The sequence below is a fragment of the Aureobasidium subglaciale genome, assembly GCF_000721755.1.
Source record: "Aureobasidium subglaciale EXF-2481 unplaced genomic scaffold scaffold_5, whole genome shotgun sequence".
Taxonomy (NCBI): domain Eukaryota; kingdom Fungi; phylum Ascomycota; class Dothideomycetes; order Dothideales; family Saccotheciaceae; genus Aureobasidium; species Aureobasidium subglaciale.
Window position 1 is genome coordinate 391,838 of NW_013566990.1, and position 15,391 is coordinate 407,228.

Here is a 15,391-nt window from a genome sequence, read left to right on the forward strand (position 1 = left end):
GCAGCCAAACATTGTTAGGCGTGAGTTTGGAAGGTCGTGTGGTGTATCTCGGAGCCTCGCGCCTCTTGCAGATACTCGAGGCCCTTGCGGAAAGCATTGGTTTCTTTGAATGCAAGATGAGCAGAGATACTGGTCCATCCAATGGCGAGCTGGCAAGCTTTGCCCTTCACACCTGCGCCGAGACCCTCGTGCTCGACGTTCTCGATACTGAAGGAATATGAGGCGCCCAAAAACCCTTGCGCGTGATCGACAAGAAGCTTCGCAAACGCGCCCAGGTTGCTGTAGAAGGAAGACGTCTCAGCTGTTAGATAGAGTGTTGCGAGCTCAGTCACTGGGGCAGTCAGAGCCGAGGCGAGGTGGTTGCACGATTCGAGTTTGAGATGCAGAAGCTGTGGTGGTCCGTCCATAATCGGCTCGAGACTCTTCAACATCTGTCGGTAGATATGGCGGCCCTGAAATCTCTCATTGAACTCCAATCCGGTCCAAACTATATAAATGGATCAGTGTACATCTTAGCCTCCTGTGGTCCGCGAACCCGAGATGGACCGACCTATGAATAATTGAGCGACATTTGGTTTCTCATATTGTAAACCGGAGTAGAGAGACTCGAAGCCCTCTTGTTGTGAGATGGTATCGATCATTCCCTGCCAGATACGAGCTGCCTCGCTACCTTGATCGAAAACATTGCTTCCAGCAACTAGCGTGATGTCTGCGACCTCAATGACAGGCATGGTAGGAACGATATGGATGTTTGGAGCGGTGATCAACTACAGGGTTGAGCACTGTGCCGAGGTGTGTTGCTGGACTTGGGAGATGATCAAGCTGTCGGCGAGCCGATCGACATTGAGCCGATCCCGCGCCCTCGGCTAAACCACATAATCGATGTCCGCTCCAAGCCGACGGCATCAATCACGCTGTATGTCGCATATTATCATGGCAGTGAACTTGGAAGGAATGGCACAGATACAGAACATTGGCGAGTAAGAAGAGCGATGGACATGCTGCCAAGATCGAGAATGCGGGATTCCGCTGCAGACATGACCCTGACATTATGTGTCCATCTCTCCTCGAGTAGAAGTCAGACCGTGACAACTCATCTGCTGTGGTTTACAATGCTTCAGTGACCGAGTGCGCATGGCGAATACCGTCATTGCGACTTATCTTGCCTATGCTGGTCGAGCGTCCCTGCTTGAAAGAAATCACGATCACCAGATCAGGGGCCGCGGCTCTAGCTATTTCGGGCTAAACTCACGTGCGCTTGGAGCGCGGAAACGGGAACACAGCGCGAGAGCTCTGGATTGTCACTTCTTTGCAAGAAGTAGCGTTGAAGCACATGACCTTGTAGCAACAAAATGTATTTGCTGCATTGAACGACAGTTTTACGACTATGTGGACTACTACAAGTAGCTGTATGGGATCAAGAACATGACCCGGGACCGAAAATCGTTGACTGAAAGCAACACCAATGTCGCGCAAATCTTTGCCAATTATCGGGGCGGGCGAAGATGTGAGCAAATGTAGGCTCAGATCTCATACGACCTCTTCTATGCCATCGGCATGACCAGGACTGGGAGGGATTGAAGCTGCGTACTGGTACAGTTATGGCTTTTGCTCGGATTGCTTCTTTGCGTACTCAGGAGAAGAAATTGAGCGACCTTCTACACATCTACTCGCTTGTCTGATGGATTGGTTGTCGCGTTCTACTGAGCGCTTGGACCTTGAGAACATATAGTCACACGCTGACGAATGTCTTGTGACTTGAAGGGTGGCTTAATCGGGGACAAGGAATCGTTGAAGTACAACCTCCCGATTTACCCAATAGTGTGCTTCACAGAGGGACCGGCGACGTGGTTGCTAGAGAGCGTGTAATTACAGAGTGGGTATCATAAAATAAGAATTTGGTAAGCCAACGGGAGGCCAGCGACGTGGACTTGGGAGTCGGCCATATGGTGCTTAGACGTGATCGAGACTCTCTTGGAGAATCACTGGCTTCGCTCAATTACGGCGAGTCTGATTGTACAGTTTGCTTTGCATAATGTCAGTGTACGTGTTCCGGGATCACGCGAGCCACAATATTGGTAGCACCAGCGGCGACGAAGTGAGACTTACGACCATCCAATCCATGCCCTCCGAGACTCCCCTGCCGTCGATGGCACTACACGCAACGATGGTCCAGTTCCTATCCTTGAGTTCGCCCAGGCGAAGGGCTTCACTGATATCACCAGCTCCCTTGGCACCGGGTTGGTCCTGCTTATTTGCAAAGACCAATAAGGCAGCATCCCGCAATTCCTCCTCATTCAACATGGCAGAAAGCTCATCGGCAGCGGTCGCGAGTCGGTCAACGTCAGTCGAGTCGATGACGAAAATCACGGCGGCTGTGTTGGCATAGTAGCATCTCCAATACGGGCGGATAGATGTCTGGCCTCCCAGATCCTGTGAAGCACATCAGAACGCGCTCAGAGTGTCGTACTAGCGGCAGTGACATATGCATACCCAGACATTGAAGTTGAGGTTTTTGTAGTTGACCGACTCGACATTGAAACCTATTGTTGGAATAGTCGTAACGACCTCGCCAATCTATCGGATGAATCTGATCAGACCGGCGCATAGCCATCAACACTAGAGCTCAACACACCTTAAGTCTATAGAGAAGAGTTGTCTTTCCAGCATTATCCTAGTGAGGCGAGAGCATCAGCTTCAGTTCGGACAAGTGTTTGTTGGTGGGCATTCATGTACCAGGCCCAGAATCAATATCCTAATCTCTTTTTTTGCCCATACGAGTCGAGAGAAAGTTGACAGGTAGCCTCCCATGGTGTGTGATCGTGTGCTCGTGTGTGCTCGATCGAAAGTGTCCGGTTCAAGGTTGCGCTTCTTCTCTTTGTCGCCCAGTCGGGGTATACGTGGTGCGAGATTATTGCCTTTGTCGGAGGCGAAGAATACGACGATTTGCTATGTTTTAACAGGGCGAGGATGTTGTTGCGATGCAGAGGGACTGGAGTGATTTGTTGTTTACTGGTAACAGACAGACGTGCACTAACGTCTCCTCCGTGGACCGAAACTAATCTGGCACTCTGTGACGTCGCTGCTCTCTCAAACAAAACAAACGCTTCATTTGTTTGCATTATTCTTTGAAGCCCACATAATTCTACGAGGCTAATGAGTCGAATATGCATGATAATATCTACACTCAGTACTTCATTTAGGTCGCGTTTCGACTCCAGCATACTCTCTGCCTGCAATGTAATCCAACGTCCGCTGGAAATGCCTTCTCGGGTTGTCTAGACTCGAGCTGTTCTCGTTCGTGTTAAGGTTGGAGTGAATCAGCTCAATCAGCCCATTCAAATACTTGGTTGTCACCTGTCTAGTGTCAGTACCATGTATGACAAAGCCTGGCATGAGCGACTTACAGCATCATTCTCTTGGTCGAAGTAATATACGTAGCGGTTGAGGATCTCGACAAACAACTCAACAGAAACTGCCGTGTCCATGCAAGCGTCTGCCACGCGTAACGCACGCTGGAGACACTCGAGCACTCTCTTGCCGTCGCGGTAAAGCTGGTTCGGAAGGTTAGCAATGACCGACTCGGGCTCTCTGTCTGTTTACGCCATACCTCTTTGCCTTCTTTGCTCTCCTTGTTCTCCTCGTTCTCCTCTGCGTTCTTCTCGACCGACCACCACAGATGACTGGCCAGATATACTGCACGGCATTGATCAGGCTTTTTGAGCAGCTTACTACCATGAAGCGCGCATTTTGTGATGAGAGTGTCGTAGTTCTCCCGGCTGAAGTTGCGTGCGCCACTGAGACTCTGTGCAATGACACAGATCGCTTGGAATTGAGCTCTTGAGTCGCTGATGCTTTCCTCATATACGGTAAATGCTTGTGCGAAGAATTCGTACGCGACCTCCTCAAAACCACATTGGTCGGCCACGGAGCCACACGAAATGAAGAGTCTCAACGCCAGATCTGGGACACCGGGTGTGGAGACTCTGGTATATAGTGTGGAGATTAGTGTGTGGCAGAATTTGTAGAGCGCAGAGGACTGGCTGGACCAATCGTCTTGCAGATGTTCACGGGCCTTGAAACGGCGGGCAAGCTTTAAGGAGGCTGTGATTAATGCAGGGGTGGTGTACTTGATACGCTCGCTGCCTTGAGCATATGCATCACGAGCGAGCTGGAGCAACTAGAATTACTGTCAGTAGACGCAGAAGACAAAACAAAGCCCGATCTCACCTTGAACTGAGTGTTGCAGTCCTCGCCACGGATCAGGTGTACAATGCGTGCAAGCCATCCTTGTTCTTCGACAGTCTCATCAGTCTCTGCAGCAGCTCTTCGCACCGGTCCTCCGGGGTAACCAGAAGGTTGTTGCATTCCCTCCTTAATCAAGACCTTGACAATCTCTAGAACTCCTTGTAGATTTTCAGAAGTTGATATTCTGGTTTCGTTGCGCAACAAGCTACGAGCGACTTCTCCAGCGACCGATCTACGGGTAGGGTACGGTTGGGCATGAAGAAGCGGGATGAAACTAGGAATTGCAAGAGCTGTGAAGAGAGAGACGTAGGTCTTGACAGGCGCAAGAAGCAGATTCAAGAGGTTGACCTGAGATGCTTGCGAATGAAGATCCGCAGAGTTGGCAAATCTTGCCACCTCCTTGTTGGCGTATTGGAAAACTTGGTCGACGTATTCCAGCCGATCAGGGTAGATGTTCAAAGCGAGGTTTATCAACGAAACAAGAAGTGCGGTGATGTCTTGGATTGGCAATCTCTGCATGCTGACAAGGTGGATGACTTGCTCGTGGAAGACCTCGAAGAGACGTACGTTATCCGGGATAGCCCGTTGCTTCTTTGTATCTCCATTTGCTTCTGGGACTTCAGACTTGGTTGCATCTTCTGTGGTCTGATCAGAAGAGACTTCTTTGGAATTCTCATCTTCGGGTTTTGAATCGCCGTTTCCGTTCTGATTGTCAGCATGATCGTTGTCAGAGGCTGAAGCGGACTCTGAAGCGAGCTTCATCTTTTCCAGTAATCTCGTAGTGGCTTCAGTCTCAGCCTTCTCGCGATCCTCAGGAGCGTCAGACTCGGACTCGCGGGCAGCGTATGCAGATAGACGATCCATAAGGCCAATGACTATAGCCTTGACGTTGACGTGGGGGTTGAGACGGGCGGTGGCCGAGAGGAATTGATCGAGCGTGTGCAGGTGGAACTCGTCCGGGAAGACTTGGGTGATGACTTCAAGCAGATATTCCTGAGCAAGCACGTCGCGGCATTGGACGACTTGTTCCAGCAAGGGTTGGAGAATAGACGACTTGTAGGCTTCGAGATCGACCAGCTGACTGAGACGAACGAGATTGCTGCCAACCAGTAACTGCAACTCTTGACGCTCCTTGGTACGCTGTTCACGTTCTCTCGAGTGGCCTTGGTGCTGGAGTCTGACCCAGAGCTTGTTCATCTCGACGAAGTTTGTGAGGACGAAGTTGACGGAATCCTGAAGGTTGCCCTCGGGACCTTCACCAAGACCAGTTGGCAAGTAGTCTCTGGCCTGACCACTGAGATAGTAGCGAAGGAAGAGACCGCGGATGGGATGTTGGACGCCTCTGCTCATCTCCATCATGTCCTTCATGATTTCCTTGACCGGGGCATCCTCGATGCCCATGTAGACGGTACCGACGGTGATCATGAGGTAGAGACGCGGGACGATGTTGCCGGCATACTGGACGAGCTCGTAGAGGTCTGCGAGGTGGTTGGTCGGGTGTGAATCGCGCAGGTAGACGGCGAGATGGCGCAAGGCATCGAAGACGGACATGTACAACTCATAGTACTGCTTTGGGCCGAGGCTGGAGGTGCGTAGTTCAGAGACGAGGGTCGAGCTGTAGCACAAGTCAGCGAGAGGGATTGACGTGTGTAGAGGATTAGGTCTAGTACATACCTGCACTTGAGAGCGTCCATGAGCTTGCCAGGCGTGTCTAGGCATCGGCGCATCAAGACCGTCTGCTGACGCACGACGGTCAAGGCATCTTCAAGCAGTCGTGCTTGGTCCTCGACCAGTGGGGGAGATGCCATTTTCGAGAAGGTACTATGTGGGTTGGTACGAAGGACGGCGCAATCACTAGCACGGTGGTCGCATGACGACGGTATGCCAGACCTCCGCGTCAAGCGTGTTGTTGCTCCGCCCACGCGGCCCGCCGCTCCTTCCGATGCCCTTCCGCTTTCCAGCCTCCTCCGCACTAACCATCCCACCTCGCCATCGCGTTGAAATCACTGACCACTCTCTCTGCGCATCTTGCTCTCCTTCCCTTCCTCAATCTTCACGCTACACGCTACACGCTCACGGTAGTGCTCAAATATGCTTCTTGTGATTTGTCTGTGTCATTACTATGTATTATTACTCTACACCATCGTATATATCGTGACCAGACGCCTGCCAGCAGTCGTCGCTCTTTATCCCCCATTCTATCTTCAATCATCTCCATATCCGGTTCCTTGTGCACGAAGAGCCACGGCCTAGTGCGAGGTGCTGTTCCAATGGTGTCCTGCGGCACTCGGGGCAAGCGTAGGAAAGTTCTTGACCACATACGACGTGTGCCACATTCCGTTGTCATAGTATGATGCCGACTTGGTGGCCGCTGCCGGGATAACCGTTTGTGTTTGAATCACAACCACGATTGAGGCAGCCGATTCTTTCAGAGACGATGCCGCGCTAGTTGACGTGCTTGTGGCTTGCGCGCTGCCAGACAGTGTGACGGTCACGTAGTCTGTTGTAAGAGCTCCGCCAGTCACTTCGTATACAATCGAGTTGATTGAGACTGTTGGCGTCGTTGTGGAGCTGCGCGTCGATGTTTCAACGCTTGTTGTTGCGCTGCTTTTCAGCGTGTGAGACGTCGATGACTCTCCTGACAACAATGGTGTGTTCGTCGAGGATTGAATGACTGGTAGCAATGGCGTCGAGGTTGTCGAAGAAGGTGATGCTGTGCTTGAAGATGATGGCGAGGATATGGATGATGCGGATGCTGATGTAGACTTCGATGAGGATGGCGACGGAGACGGCGTCGAGGGTGTCTCCATAGGTTGTGCTGATGTTGAAGAAGCCACAGATTGAGGGCTCGAATGTGTGGGAACCGCAGTCGATACTTCAGTGACGGTCTTGACGGATACGGTAGTGGCTGGAGCCGACGACTCGGTCACAGTCTTGTATACAGTTTGTGAGACAGTCGTAGGTGCTTCCGACTCGATGAGAGTAGAGACCACCGTCGTTTGTGCTGCCGGAGTGCTCGTCGAAGCGGAGCCACCATCGACATTGACCACTGCATAGCTCACTGCAGGCTTAGGGAGGGCATGAATGCCAGTAGCAAAGTACGCAAGAGCAAGTGCAACCGAACGCATTGTTGCTCTTCAGGAGTTTGTGATGGAGAATGTGGTTTGGAGCGAGAGATGAAGAGTGGGTTTCAGTGGTGAGCTGATCGTGCAGGAGACGATGGGAGAAGGAGGAGGCAGGTAGGAAACTCGAAAGTAAAGACTTAGCTTGGTTGCGGTGTGTGAGCAAGTGGGTCTGCGTGCTAGCCTGCTGGTGACTGCTTTTTAATATGTCGGTGGGCACAAAAATGGCTGGTATTCTAGTGGCTGGGAGGAGGTTGGGTGCCCGTTGAAATCAACTGCCATGGAAACCGAGAGCAGCATTCCAACTGGCTTGGCTTCCAATACTCCATCGACGTTGCAGCGTCCTGTATACGGTAACCCCAATCGAGAACATGTGCTGTATAGTTTTCTCTATGACGGAGTGTTTCGATGTGGGAGGTAACCGGGAAGTTTGAGGGCTCGTTACCGGCGTGTCTAGGTAGATCAAAGCAAAGGGCCTCCTGACTTGGGATTGCGGAGTGGTAGATGCCCCCCCCCCCCTCCCCGCCCAATGACATGGTTGCTCGACAAGTGCGCGCAATGAATAGTACAAGCTTATGCCACCAGGCATGTTGTGCAAGGCGACATCTTTCTGCTGTGAGCAGATTGGTCACAGCGCACTTCGCTTACCAACATGTCGAGTATCATCTGGTACAACGTGGATCTTGCCGCTTCTTCGGACATGGCGAACTTCAAGCGTAGCTGTACCTAAATTGATGTTGGGACTGCAATAAGGAAAACAAGAACGACCAGAGGAATTGTCGCAAGGCACAGACACTATGCTGGTAAGCGGGGTGTACGTACAGACACCCAAGTATGACTCTTCTATATTTTACCACCAATGCCTACTTGTTCATTCTCTTACAATCAAGCTTGCCATGCCCATACCAGTTCCAATGCACATTGATATAACACCAATCTCCTGGCCTTGTCTTTCCATCTCCGGCAGCAGAGTGGCGAGTTGTCTGGCTCCAGTGGCGCCTAGTGGATGGCCGAGGGCAATAGCACCTCCCTTAGGGTTCACCTTGTCTTCTGAGATGCCGAGAGTTCTAATACAGTGTATGGCTTGACTGGCAAATGCCTCGTTGATCTCCCAGATGCCCACCTCGGCTGTGGAGATGCCAGTGTACTCCAGAAGCTTGGGTATAGCGATAGCAGGACCGATGCCCATCTCATCAGGCTTGCAACCAACGACTTGGGTACCCGCCCACTTGCCGATGATGTTCTTCTCGAGTCCGAGTTGCATGGCTGTGCTTCTCCTCATCATCAACGTTGCTGCAGCACCGTCAGAAACCTGACTGCTGTTTCCTGCTGTGGAGGCACCATCAGGCTTGAAAGCAGGCTTCATTGCTTGGAGACTCTCGGGCGTGCTCTTGGGTCGAATGCCGTCGTCCTTGCTGACAGTGATTTCCTCGGTGTTCTCAGGTGTCTCTGGGTTGGGGCGCGTTTTTGTCTTGACTGGCACGATCTCCTTGTCGAAAAGTCCATCTCTTTGTGCTTTGGCTGCCTTTTGATGCGAGTTGGCGGCGAAGGCATCTTGATCAGCCCTCGAGACTCCGTATCGCTCGGCTACGTTTTCAGCGGTAAGACCCATAGACATGATGCAGTCTTTGGCGTCTTTGACGGATGTGTTCTTGAGCTCGTCCCAGAGTTGAGTAGGAATTGCACGGCTACCATAGTTTCTTGTCATGCTCTCCATACCACCAGCGATACCTATGTCGATAGCGCCAACAGCAATAGAATGAGCAATGCCAGTGATGGCAGCAAGGCCACTGGAGCATGCTCTATTGACAGTCTGGAAGGATGCCGTCTCCGGAACTCCCACGTGCAAGGAAGCCATTCTGCCAGCCTTGCTACCACCAAGCTCTGAGAGTACGGTGCCTATTTGGACATCCTGGATCTTTGCGGGGTCTAAGTTGGGATTGGCCTCGAGTGTCGCCTTGAGCACATGGGCGAGTAGTTCGTGGTCGTAGGCATCTTTGAACCCTCCTTTCTTTGCGCGTGTGACGGGAGTTCGCAGGGCTGACAAGAAGACGACGTCGTTGGGTTGTTTGGACAGGATGTTTTTGGCACCCTTTTGAATGAAGCTGGCCATGGCGATGGGAGTGTGACGCGGATCAGTCGTAGACTAAGAGATACGGGCAAGCAGAGTAGGAACTGGGACTGAAAAGATACATCGCCATCCTAGCCATGGCTAAAGGTAGCTACTTGAACTTGGGAATCTCTTTGCGGGGAGAAGACGGGTGTGTTCTTCGGCACTGGATCGGCTCCTTCGGCAGTCTTGTACGGCCTCTCAAGCCTCAGCGTTCCGAACAGCGCTTTGTGTCTTCAGTCGTGGCAGAGGTCCCGCAAGTTAGCGATTTAGTTTGTTAGATAATCTGGAGACACGAAGCGCAAGCTTGTCAGGGGGTCATCAGGGTGCTGCTGAATGCAAGTAGGATCTTACGTAGCCAGCATAGGATATGACAGTGCAATTGATTGTGTAGACGATTTTTGCCATGCGCGCTTGATCCCGTTCAACGCATCCCGAGTGTCGGCTATAGAGCGGAAGAGGACAAACGAAGCAGAAGAAAGCATACGTGACGACGAAAAAGAAACGGTCCTTTGATTCCACACTGACAGAGAGAAAAGCGCTAGGTATATACAATCGACGGTGATTGACTGTCTGCAAATTAAACGCCCAAAGGGAACAATCCGCCCACTACAAAGCCACAATATCTGCCCTTTAAATACCGAGAGAGAACTCGACACCAACATCGATGTCACGGGCTGTAGAAAGCAAGTCAGAATTTGGATAATGGAAGAGAGGAGGAGTGACTTACCCATCTTGACAACCTTTGAGAACTGGACAGCCTTCTCGGCAGCGTTCTGGAGGTCATCAATGCTGAAAATCTTCAAGCCACTCTCGTTGATGAGCTTGTGGGCAGCTTCTCCGTTGGTACCCTGGAGACGGGCGATGATGGGAATTCTGAGGTTCATGGACTGCACGACCTGGATGAGACCAGTAGCAATGGCGTCGCAACGCACAATACCACCGAAAATGTTGACAAAGATGGCAGTAACCTTGGGGTCGCTAGTAATGAGCTCGAAGGCACTTCTGATGGCGGCAGGGGTGGCACCACCACCAACATCGAGGAAGTTTGCGGGTTGACCTCCGTTGAGCTTGATAATGTCCATGGTGGCCATGGCGAGACCAGCACCGTTGACGAGGCAGCCAATGTCGCCGTCGAGCTTGATGAAGTTCAGGCCAGATTCGGCAGCCTTGACCTCGTCGGCGTCCTCTTGAGTGGTGTCGCGCCATTCGAAGACCTGCTTCTGTCTGAACTCGGCGTTGTCGTCAAAGTTGAGCTTGGCGTCCATGCAGAGGACCTGGTGGTCCGAAGTCTCGGACAGGGGGTTGATCTCAATCTGGGTAGCGTCCTTCTCCATGAAGACCTTGTACAGCTTCTGGATGGTCGAGGCAGCGTCGTCGATGCACTGAGGGGAGAAACCGAGCTGGGTAGCGATGGTCTTGGCCATGTCATCGGTAACGCCCTGGTGGATGTCGACCTTTGTGGTAATGATGGCTTCGGGGTTCTCCTTGGCGACAGCCTCAATGTCCATACCGCCCTGGGATGAAGCGACAATGACGGGGCCCTGGCTGGCTCTGTCCATGAGCACGGCGAGGTAGAACTCGCGACGGGCAAACTTGCGCTCGACAAGGTAGACGGAGTTGCAGATGCGGCCCTTCTCGCCAGTCTGCTTTGTGATGAGCTTGTGTCCAATCATCTCATTTGCGAGGATCGAAGCCTCCTTGGGCGAGTAGACGACTCTGACACCACCCTTGAAACCGTTGTCGAAGTGACCCTTGCCTCTACCTCCGGCAAGAACCTGGGCCTTGATGACCATGTCGTCGCCAGCTAGAAAGAATCAGTACCGGAGCCACGTGTTTGTGCTATCGGGGTTGGGTTCAGCATACAAATGCTCTTGGCGACCTGCTCGGCCTCGGCAGCCGAGTGGGCGACATCACCCTTGGGGACACCAATGCCGTAGGACTCGAGGAGCTTAGCGGAGCGGTACTCGTGGATGGAGAGGTTACGTCTCTGTTGCATGACAGGCGCATCCTGTGTTGACCGTGTCAGTCGCGAGGGGCTCCTGCGTGGAGAACAGAGCGGGAAAGACCAACCTTGACGGCCTTGAGCGCAGAGGCAACCTGCCTGCTGCGGGCGAGCTTGAACATGGCGGATTTGTAGAGGGGAGAGGACGGGTATGGAGCTTTCGTGCAGTCGACCAAGGCTCAGCGAAGAGGCAGATACAACTCTCTCTCCCGACAATCTTCACGCCAAGCCTTTGAGACCCCCGATGTTAGCCGACATTGGTAGTTACCGCTTCAGCCTTCCGCAGCCCGCAGCCCGCAAACCATCACCGAGCCTATTAATTGTTTACTCGCTGTGTGTCACTCAAAACTCATCGACCATGGTCAAGGATAGCACGCCCAGCGATGCTGATGTCATCTTCAACCGCGCGAATGTCGCTCTTGCCCGCAGTCAGCGTCTGGTCCAGTCATGGCTGCCGACAAAATCCACTGAAGACGCGGCGCACCACAAGACCCATCAAGACTTGTTGAAGGAAGATGAGGAACTGTTCAAATCCACACCAGAGCTGTGAGCATTGTCGCTTCCTCTGCCATAGAAAGAGATGGACTGAGAGCGTCTAGCCTTGGACTTGGCGCCACCGCCCCCGACACCGATCAAGACCCTCTGCTCAGGAAGAGATCCGGTGCCAACAATGACAGGCTGCTGGAGCAGTTACTAGGCAAGAAGGCCGCTAGAGGCCACAGGGCCACTTCCAAACCCCAGCCAGCTCAGAAGCCGCTTCCCTCGCAGCCATCCGCTCCAGATCAGCTTAACGCCGACGAAGACGATGAGGACGACGAGGGCAGAGCCACCATGGTCGCCTCTAACTCTGCATTGAAGAGAAAGGCGGCCGCTCGACCTGCCTCTCGAACCGCTGCCACCACTTCACAAAAGGGTTCGAAGACTGAGCCATTATCAGAAGACGATGATGATGACGCGAGGCCAAGCAAGAAAAGATCCGGAACATATCTAGACCAACTCCTTGCAGAAAAGGCAAGCAAGCAAAAACGGAAGCAACAGCAGAAGAAAGAGTAGATATTCCAATGACTCAATTGCATCGTTTCATTCACTGCATACATCTCATGTCATGTGTTTTTACAAGTCCGCTCAAATAACTCGTCTAGTTTCTCCCTAGTACAAAGAAACCTTTAGTGACAGCCAGTCCGCTCAACGATCTCGGTCTCTGATGGGTCTGATGTCCAAACACTAGGATATAGACTGGTACGGGTGTGTAGTGAGCTGAGCAACGGAGTATGTGACATTGCATCTTCGTGAATTGGTGTCGAGGGGGTAACCCTGCGCTTGACTCCGCAACAGCTGGCAGCAGTTGTCAAGCTCCAGATGGCGCGACTGTTTCCCCTTTCTCCCTACACAGTCAACACCACCTTATACAATCGATCGACATGGCTGTCCGCAACAAGTACTCGGTATTGCTTCCGACCTACAATGAGCGACGTAATCTTCCCATCATCGCCTGGTTACTGAACAGGACCTTCACCGAAAAGTGACGCTCTCCTTGAAACTCCAGCTCAGACCAACATGTGATACTGATAGTGAGCCATAGCAACCTGGACTGGGAACTCATCATTATCGACGACGCCTCGCCTGATGGTACACAGGAAATCGCCAAACAGCTCATCAAGGCCTACTCTTCGGAACGCATCAAGCTGCAACCACGAGCTGGCAAGCTGGGTCTCGGTACCGCTTATGTCCACGGCCTGCAGTATGTCACTGGCAATTTTGTCATCATCATGGACGCCGACTTCAGCCACCATCCCAAGTTCATCCCTCGCATGATCAAGAAACAGAGCGAGAACGGCGCCGACTACGACATCGTCACGGGAACTCGTTATGCTGGCGATGGCGGTGTTTACGGCTGGGACCTGAAGAGAAAGATCATCAGCAGAGGTGCCAACTTGTTCGCCGACACTCTGCTCAGACCGGGTGTCAGCGACTTGACTGGCAGTTTCAGACTCTACAAGAAATCAGTGCTTCAGGAGATCATTCGCAAAACCGAGAGCAAGGGTTACAGCTTCCAGATGGAGATGATGGTCAGAGCCAAGGCAATGGGCTTCAAGGTTGCTGAAGTCCCCATCAGCTTTGTCGACCGTCTGTACGGAGACTCGAAGATCGGTTCCAACGAGATCACAGCCTACGCAAAGAGTGTTTTGTCGCTTTGGGTCAAGGTATAAGCTGCTACCACGGCTTACGTTTCCTCTTCTGGCGTCCGGAGCACTTCAAGCTGTACGGGAATGGGCACACAAAGTTTCAGCTTCTCAATCCCTTGTTCGTTTCGTATAATGCTCAGGTTTCACACTACTCACAAACCAAAAGTAACTTGTTCAGATTTTGTTCACTGTGAGAAGCTCTCCCAACACTTGGTTACTTTGATGCACTCCCAGAGATTCGAAACTACTTGTCTATCCCAAACGTATAGCTTTTGTGCAGGTCTCAGATCCTCTATGCCATGTTGTCCTTCAACCATACCGCAAACGATCCATCATCAACACTGGCGGAAAACTGGATATAACGTGCCATTGCTGCGCTTCTGGGAAACGGGCAGTGCACGACGATTGCTTCGACTTCAATGTTGTCCAGGCCATTGATCGCAAGGAGCTCTTCTATCCACTCCATGCCCTCGGTACCCTTGAGGACATCGAAGTCCGCCGATCTCAAGGCGGGAACAGTCTCCCATCCATCCTGACCCGGTCTTCCAGCAACGATGCCAAGCGTCAACGACTTCAGACTGCGAAGTCTTCCGAGCCACTCCATGGCAGTGGCCCATTCTGCTTTCGAGTACTCTTTCTCATAGGGCAGTGCACGCTTGACCAGACGTAGTGATCGTATGCAGCTGCATGCGAATGGTGTCAAGTCGGCGAGAAAGGCCACAAGGGCTTCTATGTGCATGTCAAAGTCGAAGACATGGTTCGAGTACAACACTTGGCACGCTTCGGCGTGGATTTGCGCGTTCGCTCGTAGTATGGCTGTGTGGATGCCTGTATTGCTCACACAGAAGTATGTCGTCGGAACACACCCAGGGCGCAACCCGCCTGAGCGGACTATGAAGGCACTACGCACATGTTTGGCCGCGCGCAACTTGTAGTGGGCCGGATCCTCAGCACGTATGCAAAGAGCGACAGCGTCGGGCTCTGGGTGTTCTATCGCTGTATGATGACCGCCGTGGTAGTCTATCGAGGTGGGAAGGAAGGTAGGCTTAGAGTTCGCAGGGGCACAGTGCGGATTGTGTATCAGAAGCTGTCTGTAAATGTCAAGCCTCAATTCCGGAGGCAGTCTGAGAAAGAGGGACTGTGATATGGGAGCAGACATGGTAACGAAGTGGCATCTAGAATAGGACAAAGTTGCTCAACGGAAAGGACAGGGCTTTCTTGTTAAGTAGTGACCGGGTACATTGGTAAGCGTATCTCGACATTTGCAAAGCCTAAGAAGATACAATGCCGAAGAAACCGGAGGCTTTCGTGTTTATCCCCTGCCGCGACAAGACAGAAAAAAACTAATCATTCAACCTTGATGAATGGCATCGTCATGTCGGAGACCATGTCAACGGGCCGAGCCGACGAGATTGTCGTGCAGGTCGACGATCCGAGGTACATCAAATACAAGCGACAGCAATCTATAGAATAAACAACATGCGGTTCCAACCACTGGTCGCTGTGTGGAGTTTCCACAGAACAAGATATCGTAGGACTGATCACAGCGCTGCCAGGAGCTCATGACTGGGTGCATGCTGCGCGGTTCAACTTCTCGAATGGTTTCCAAGAGTCATGTCACACACTTTAGGCCTGGCTCCAAAAGTTGCCCTGACACAAGTACCGATTTGTTGGGATCTGGACATGTCAAAGCAGGATCGCAAGATAAGACGATGGAAAG

General features: G+C 52.2%; 9 protein-coding genes across 9 annotated transcripts; 2 read left to right on the forward strand and 7 right to left on the reverse strand.

Moving 5' to 3' along the window:
- Positions 1-14: 14 nt before the first annotated feature.
- Positions 15-731, reverse strand: AUEXF2481DRAFT_27570 (uncharacterized protein; the record flags this gene model as incomplete). Its single annotated transcript, XM_013490326.1, has 2 exons — positions 15-487; positions 551-731. The coding sequence occupies 2 exons, from the start codon at positions 729-731 to the stop codon at positions 15-17; spliced, it is 654 nt and encodes a 217-aa protein (XP_013345780.1).
- Positions 732-2,058: 1,327 nt separating this feature from the next.
- On the reverse strand, positions 2,059-2,811 carry AUEXF2481DRAFT_63684 (uncharacterized protein; the record flags this gene model as incomplete). Its single annotated transcript, XM_013490512.1, has 4 exons — positions 2,059-2,433; positions 2,494-2,577; positions 2,636-2,674; positions 2,737-2,811. The coding sequence occupies 4 exons, from the start codon at positions 2,809-2,811 to the stop codon at positions 2,059-2,061; spliced, it is 573 nt and encodes a 190-aa protein (XP_013345966.1).
- A 384-nt stretch (positions 2,812-3,195) lies between these two features.
- On the reverse strand, positions 3,196-6,056 carry AUEXF2481DRAFT_3140 (uncharacterized protein; the record flags this gene model as incomplete). The annotated part of the gene is made up of 5 exons (XM_013490218.1): positions 3,196-3,357; positions 3,408-3,554; positions 3,611-4,180; positions 4,231-5,863; positions 5,923-6,056. The coding sequence occupies 5 exons, from the start codon at positions 6,054-6,056 to the stop codon at positions 3,196-3,198; spliced, it is 2,646 nt and encodes an 881-aa protein (XP_013345672.1).
- Positions 6,057-6,232: 176 nt separating this feature from the next.
- On the reverse strand, positions 6,233-7,777 carry AUEXF2481DRAFT_37836 (uncharacterized protein). Its single transcript, XM_013490418.1, has one exon. It carries the CDS (start codon positions 7,374-7,376, stop codon positions 6,498-6,500), a length of 879 nt encoding a protein of 292 aa, XP_013345872.1. The 5' UTR covers positions 7,377-7,777; the 3' UTR covers positions 6,233-6,497.
- Positions 7,778-8,241: 464 nt separating this feature from the next.
- AUEXF2481DRAFT_3142 (uncharacterized protein) lies at positions 8,242-9,483 on the reverse strand (the record flags this gene model as incomplete). The annotated part of the gene is made up of 1 exon (XM_013490219.1): positions 8,242-9,483. The coding sequence occupies one exon, from the start codon at positions 9,481-9,483 to the stop codon at positions 8,242-8,244; it is 1,242 nt and encodes a 413-aa protein (XP_013345673.1).
- A 559-nt stretch (positions 9,484-10,042) lies between these two features.
- Positions 10,043-11,612, reverse strand: AUEXF2481DRAFT_37838 (uncharacterized protein). Its single transcript, XM_013490419.1, has 4 exons — positions 11,554-11,612; positions 11,347-11,491; positions 10,211-11,287; positions 10,043-10,157 (listed from the first exon to the last, which is right to left on the reverse strand). The coding sequence occupies exons 1-4, from the start codon at positions 11,605-11,607 to the stop codon at positions 10,114-10,116; spliced, it is 1,320 nt and encodes a 439-aa protein (XP_013345873.1). The 5' UTR covers positions 11,608-11,612; the 3' UTR covers positions 10,043-10,113.
- A 231-nt stretch (positions 11,613-11,843) lies between these two features.
- On the forward strand, positions 11,844-12,538 carry AUEXF2481DRAFT_27575 (uncharacterized protein; the record flags this gene model as incomplete). Its single annotated transcript, XM_013490327.1, has 2 exons — positions 11,844-12,031; positions 12,085-12,538. 2 exons carry the CDS (start codon positions 11,844-11,846, stop codon positions 12,536-12,538), a joined length of 642 nt encoding a protein of 213 aa, XP_013345781.1.
- A 368-nt stretch (positions 12,539-12,906) lies between these two features.
- Positions 12,907-13,695, forward strand: AUEXF2481DRAFT_27576 (glycosyltransferase family 2 protein; the record flags this gene model as incomplete). The annotated part of the gene is made up of 2 exons (XM_013490328.1): positions 12,907-13,007; positions 13,068-13,695. 2 exons carry the CDS (start codon positions 12,907-12,909, stop codon positions 13,693-13,695), a joined length of 729 nt encoding a protein of 242 aa, XP_013345782.1.
- A 268-nt stretch (positions 13,696-13,963) lies between these two features.
- On the reverse strand, positions 13,964-14,830 carry AUEXF2481DRAFT_27577 (uncharacterized protein; the record flags this gene model as incomplete). The annotated part of the gene is made up of 1 exon (XM_013490329.1): positions 13,964-14,830. One exon carries the CDS (start codon positions 14,828-14,830, stop codon positions 13,964-13,966), a length of 867 nt encoding a protein of 288 aa, XP_013345783.1.
- Between the last annotated feature and the right edge of the window lie 561 nt (positions 14,831-15,391).

Excerpts from the sequence above, each read along its gene's own strand:
- AUEXF2481DRAFT_37836 (XM_013490418.1), bottom strand. The coding sequence starts at position 7,376 with ATGCGTTCGGTTGCACTTGCTCTTGCGTACTTTGCTACTGGCATTCAT.
- AUEXF2481DRAFT_37838 (XM_013490419.1), bottom strand. The coding sequence starts at position 11,607 with ATGTTCAAGCTCGCCCGCAGCAGGCAGGTTGCCTCTGCGCTCAAGGCC. Across the intron at positions 11,492-11,553 it reads CTGCGCTCAAGGCCGTCAAG|GATGCGCCTGTCATGCAACA; the intron begins GTTGGTCTTTCC and ends CGGTCAACACAG. Across the intron at positions 11,288-11,346 it reads GCAGGTCGCCAAGAGCATTT|CTGGCGACGACATGGTCATC; the intron begins GTATGCTGAACC and ends GATTCTTTCTAG.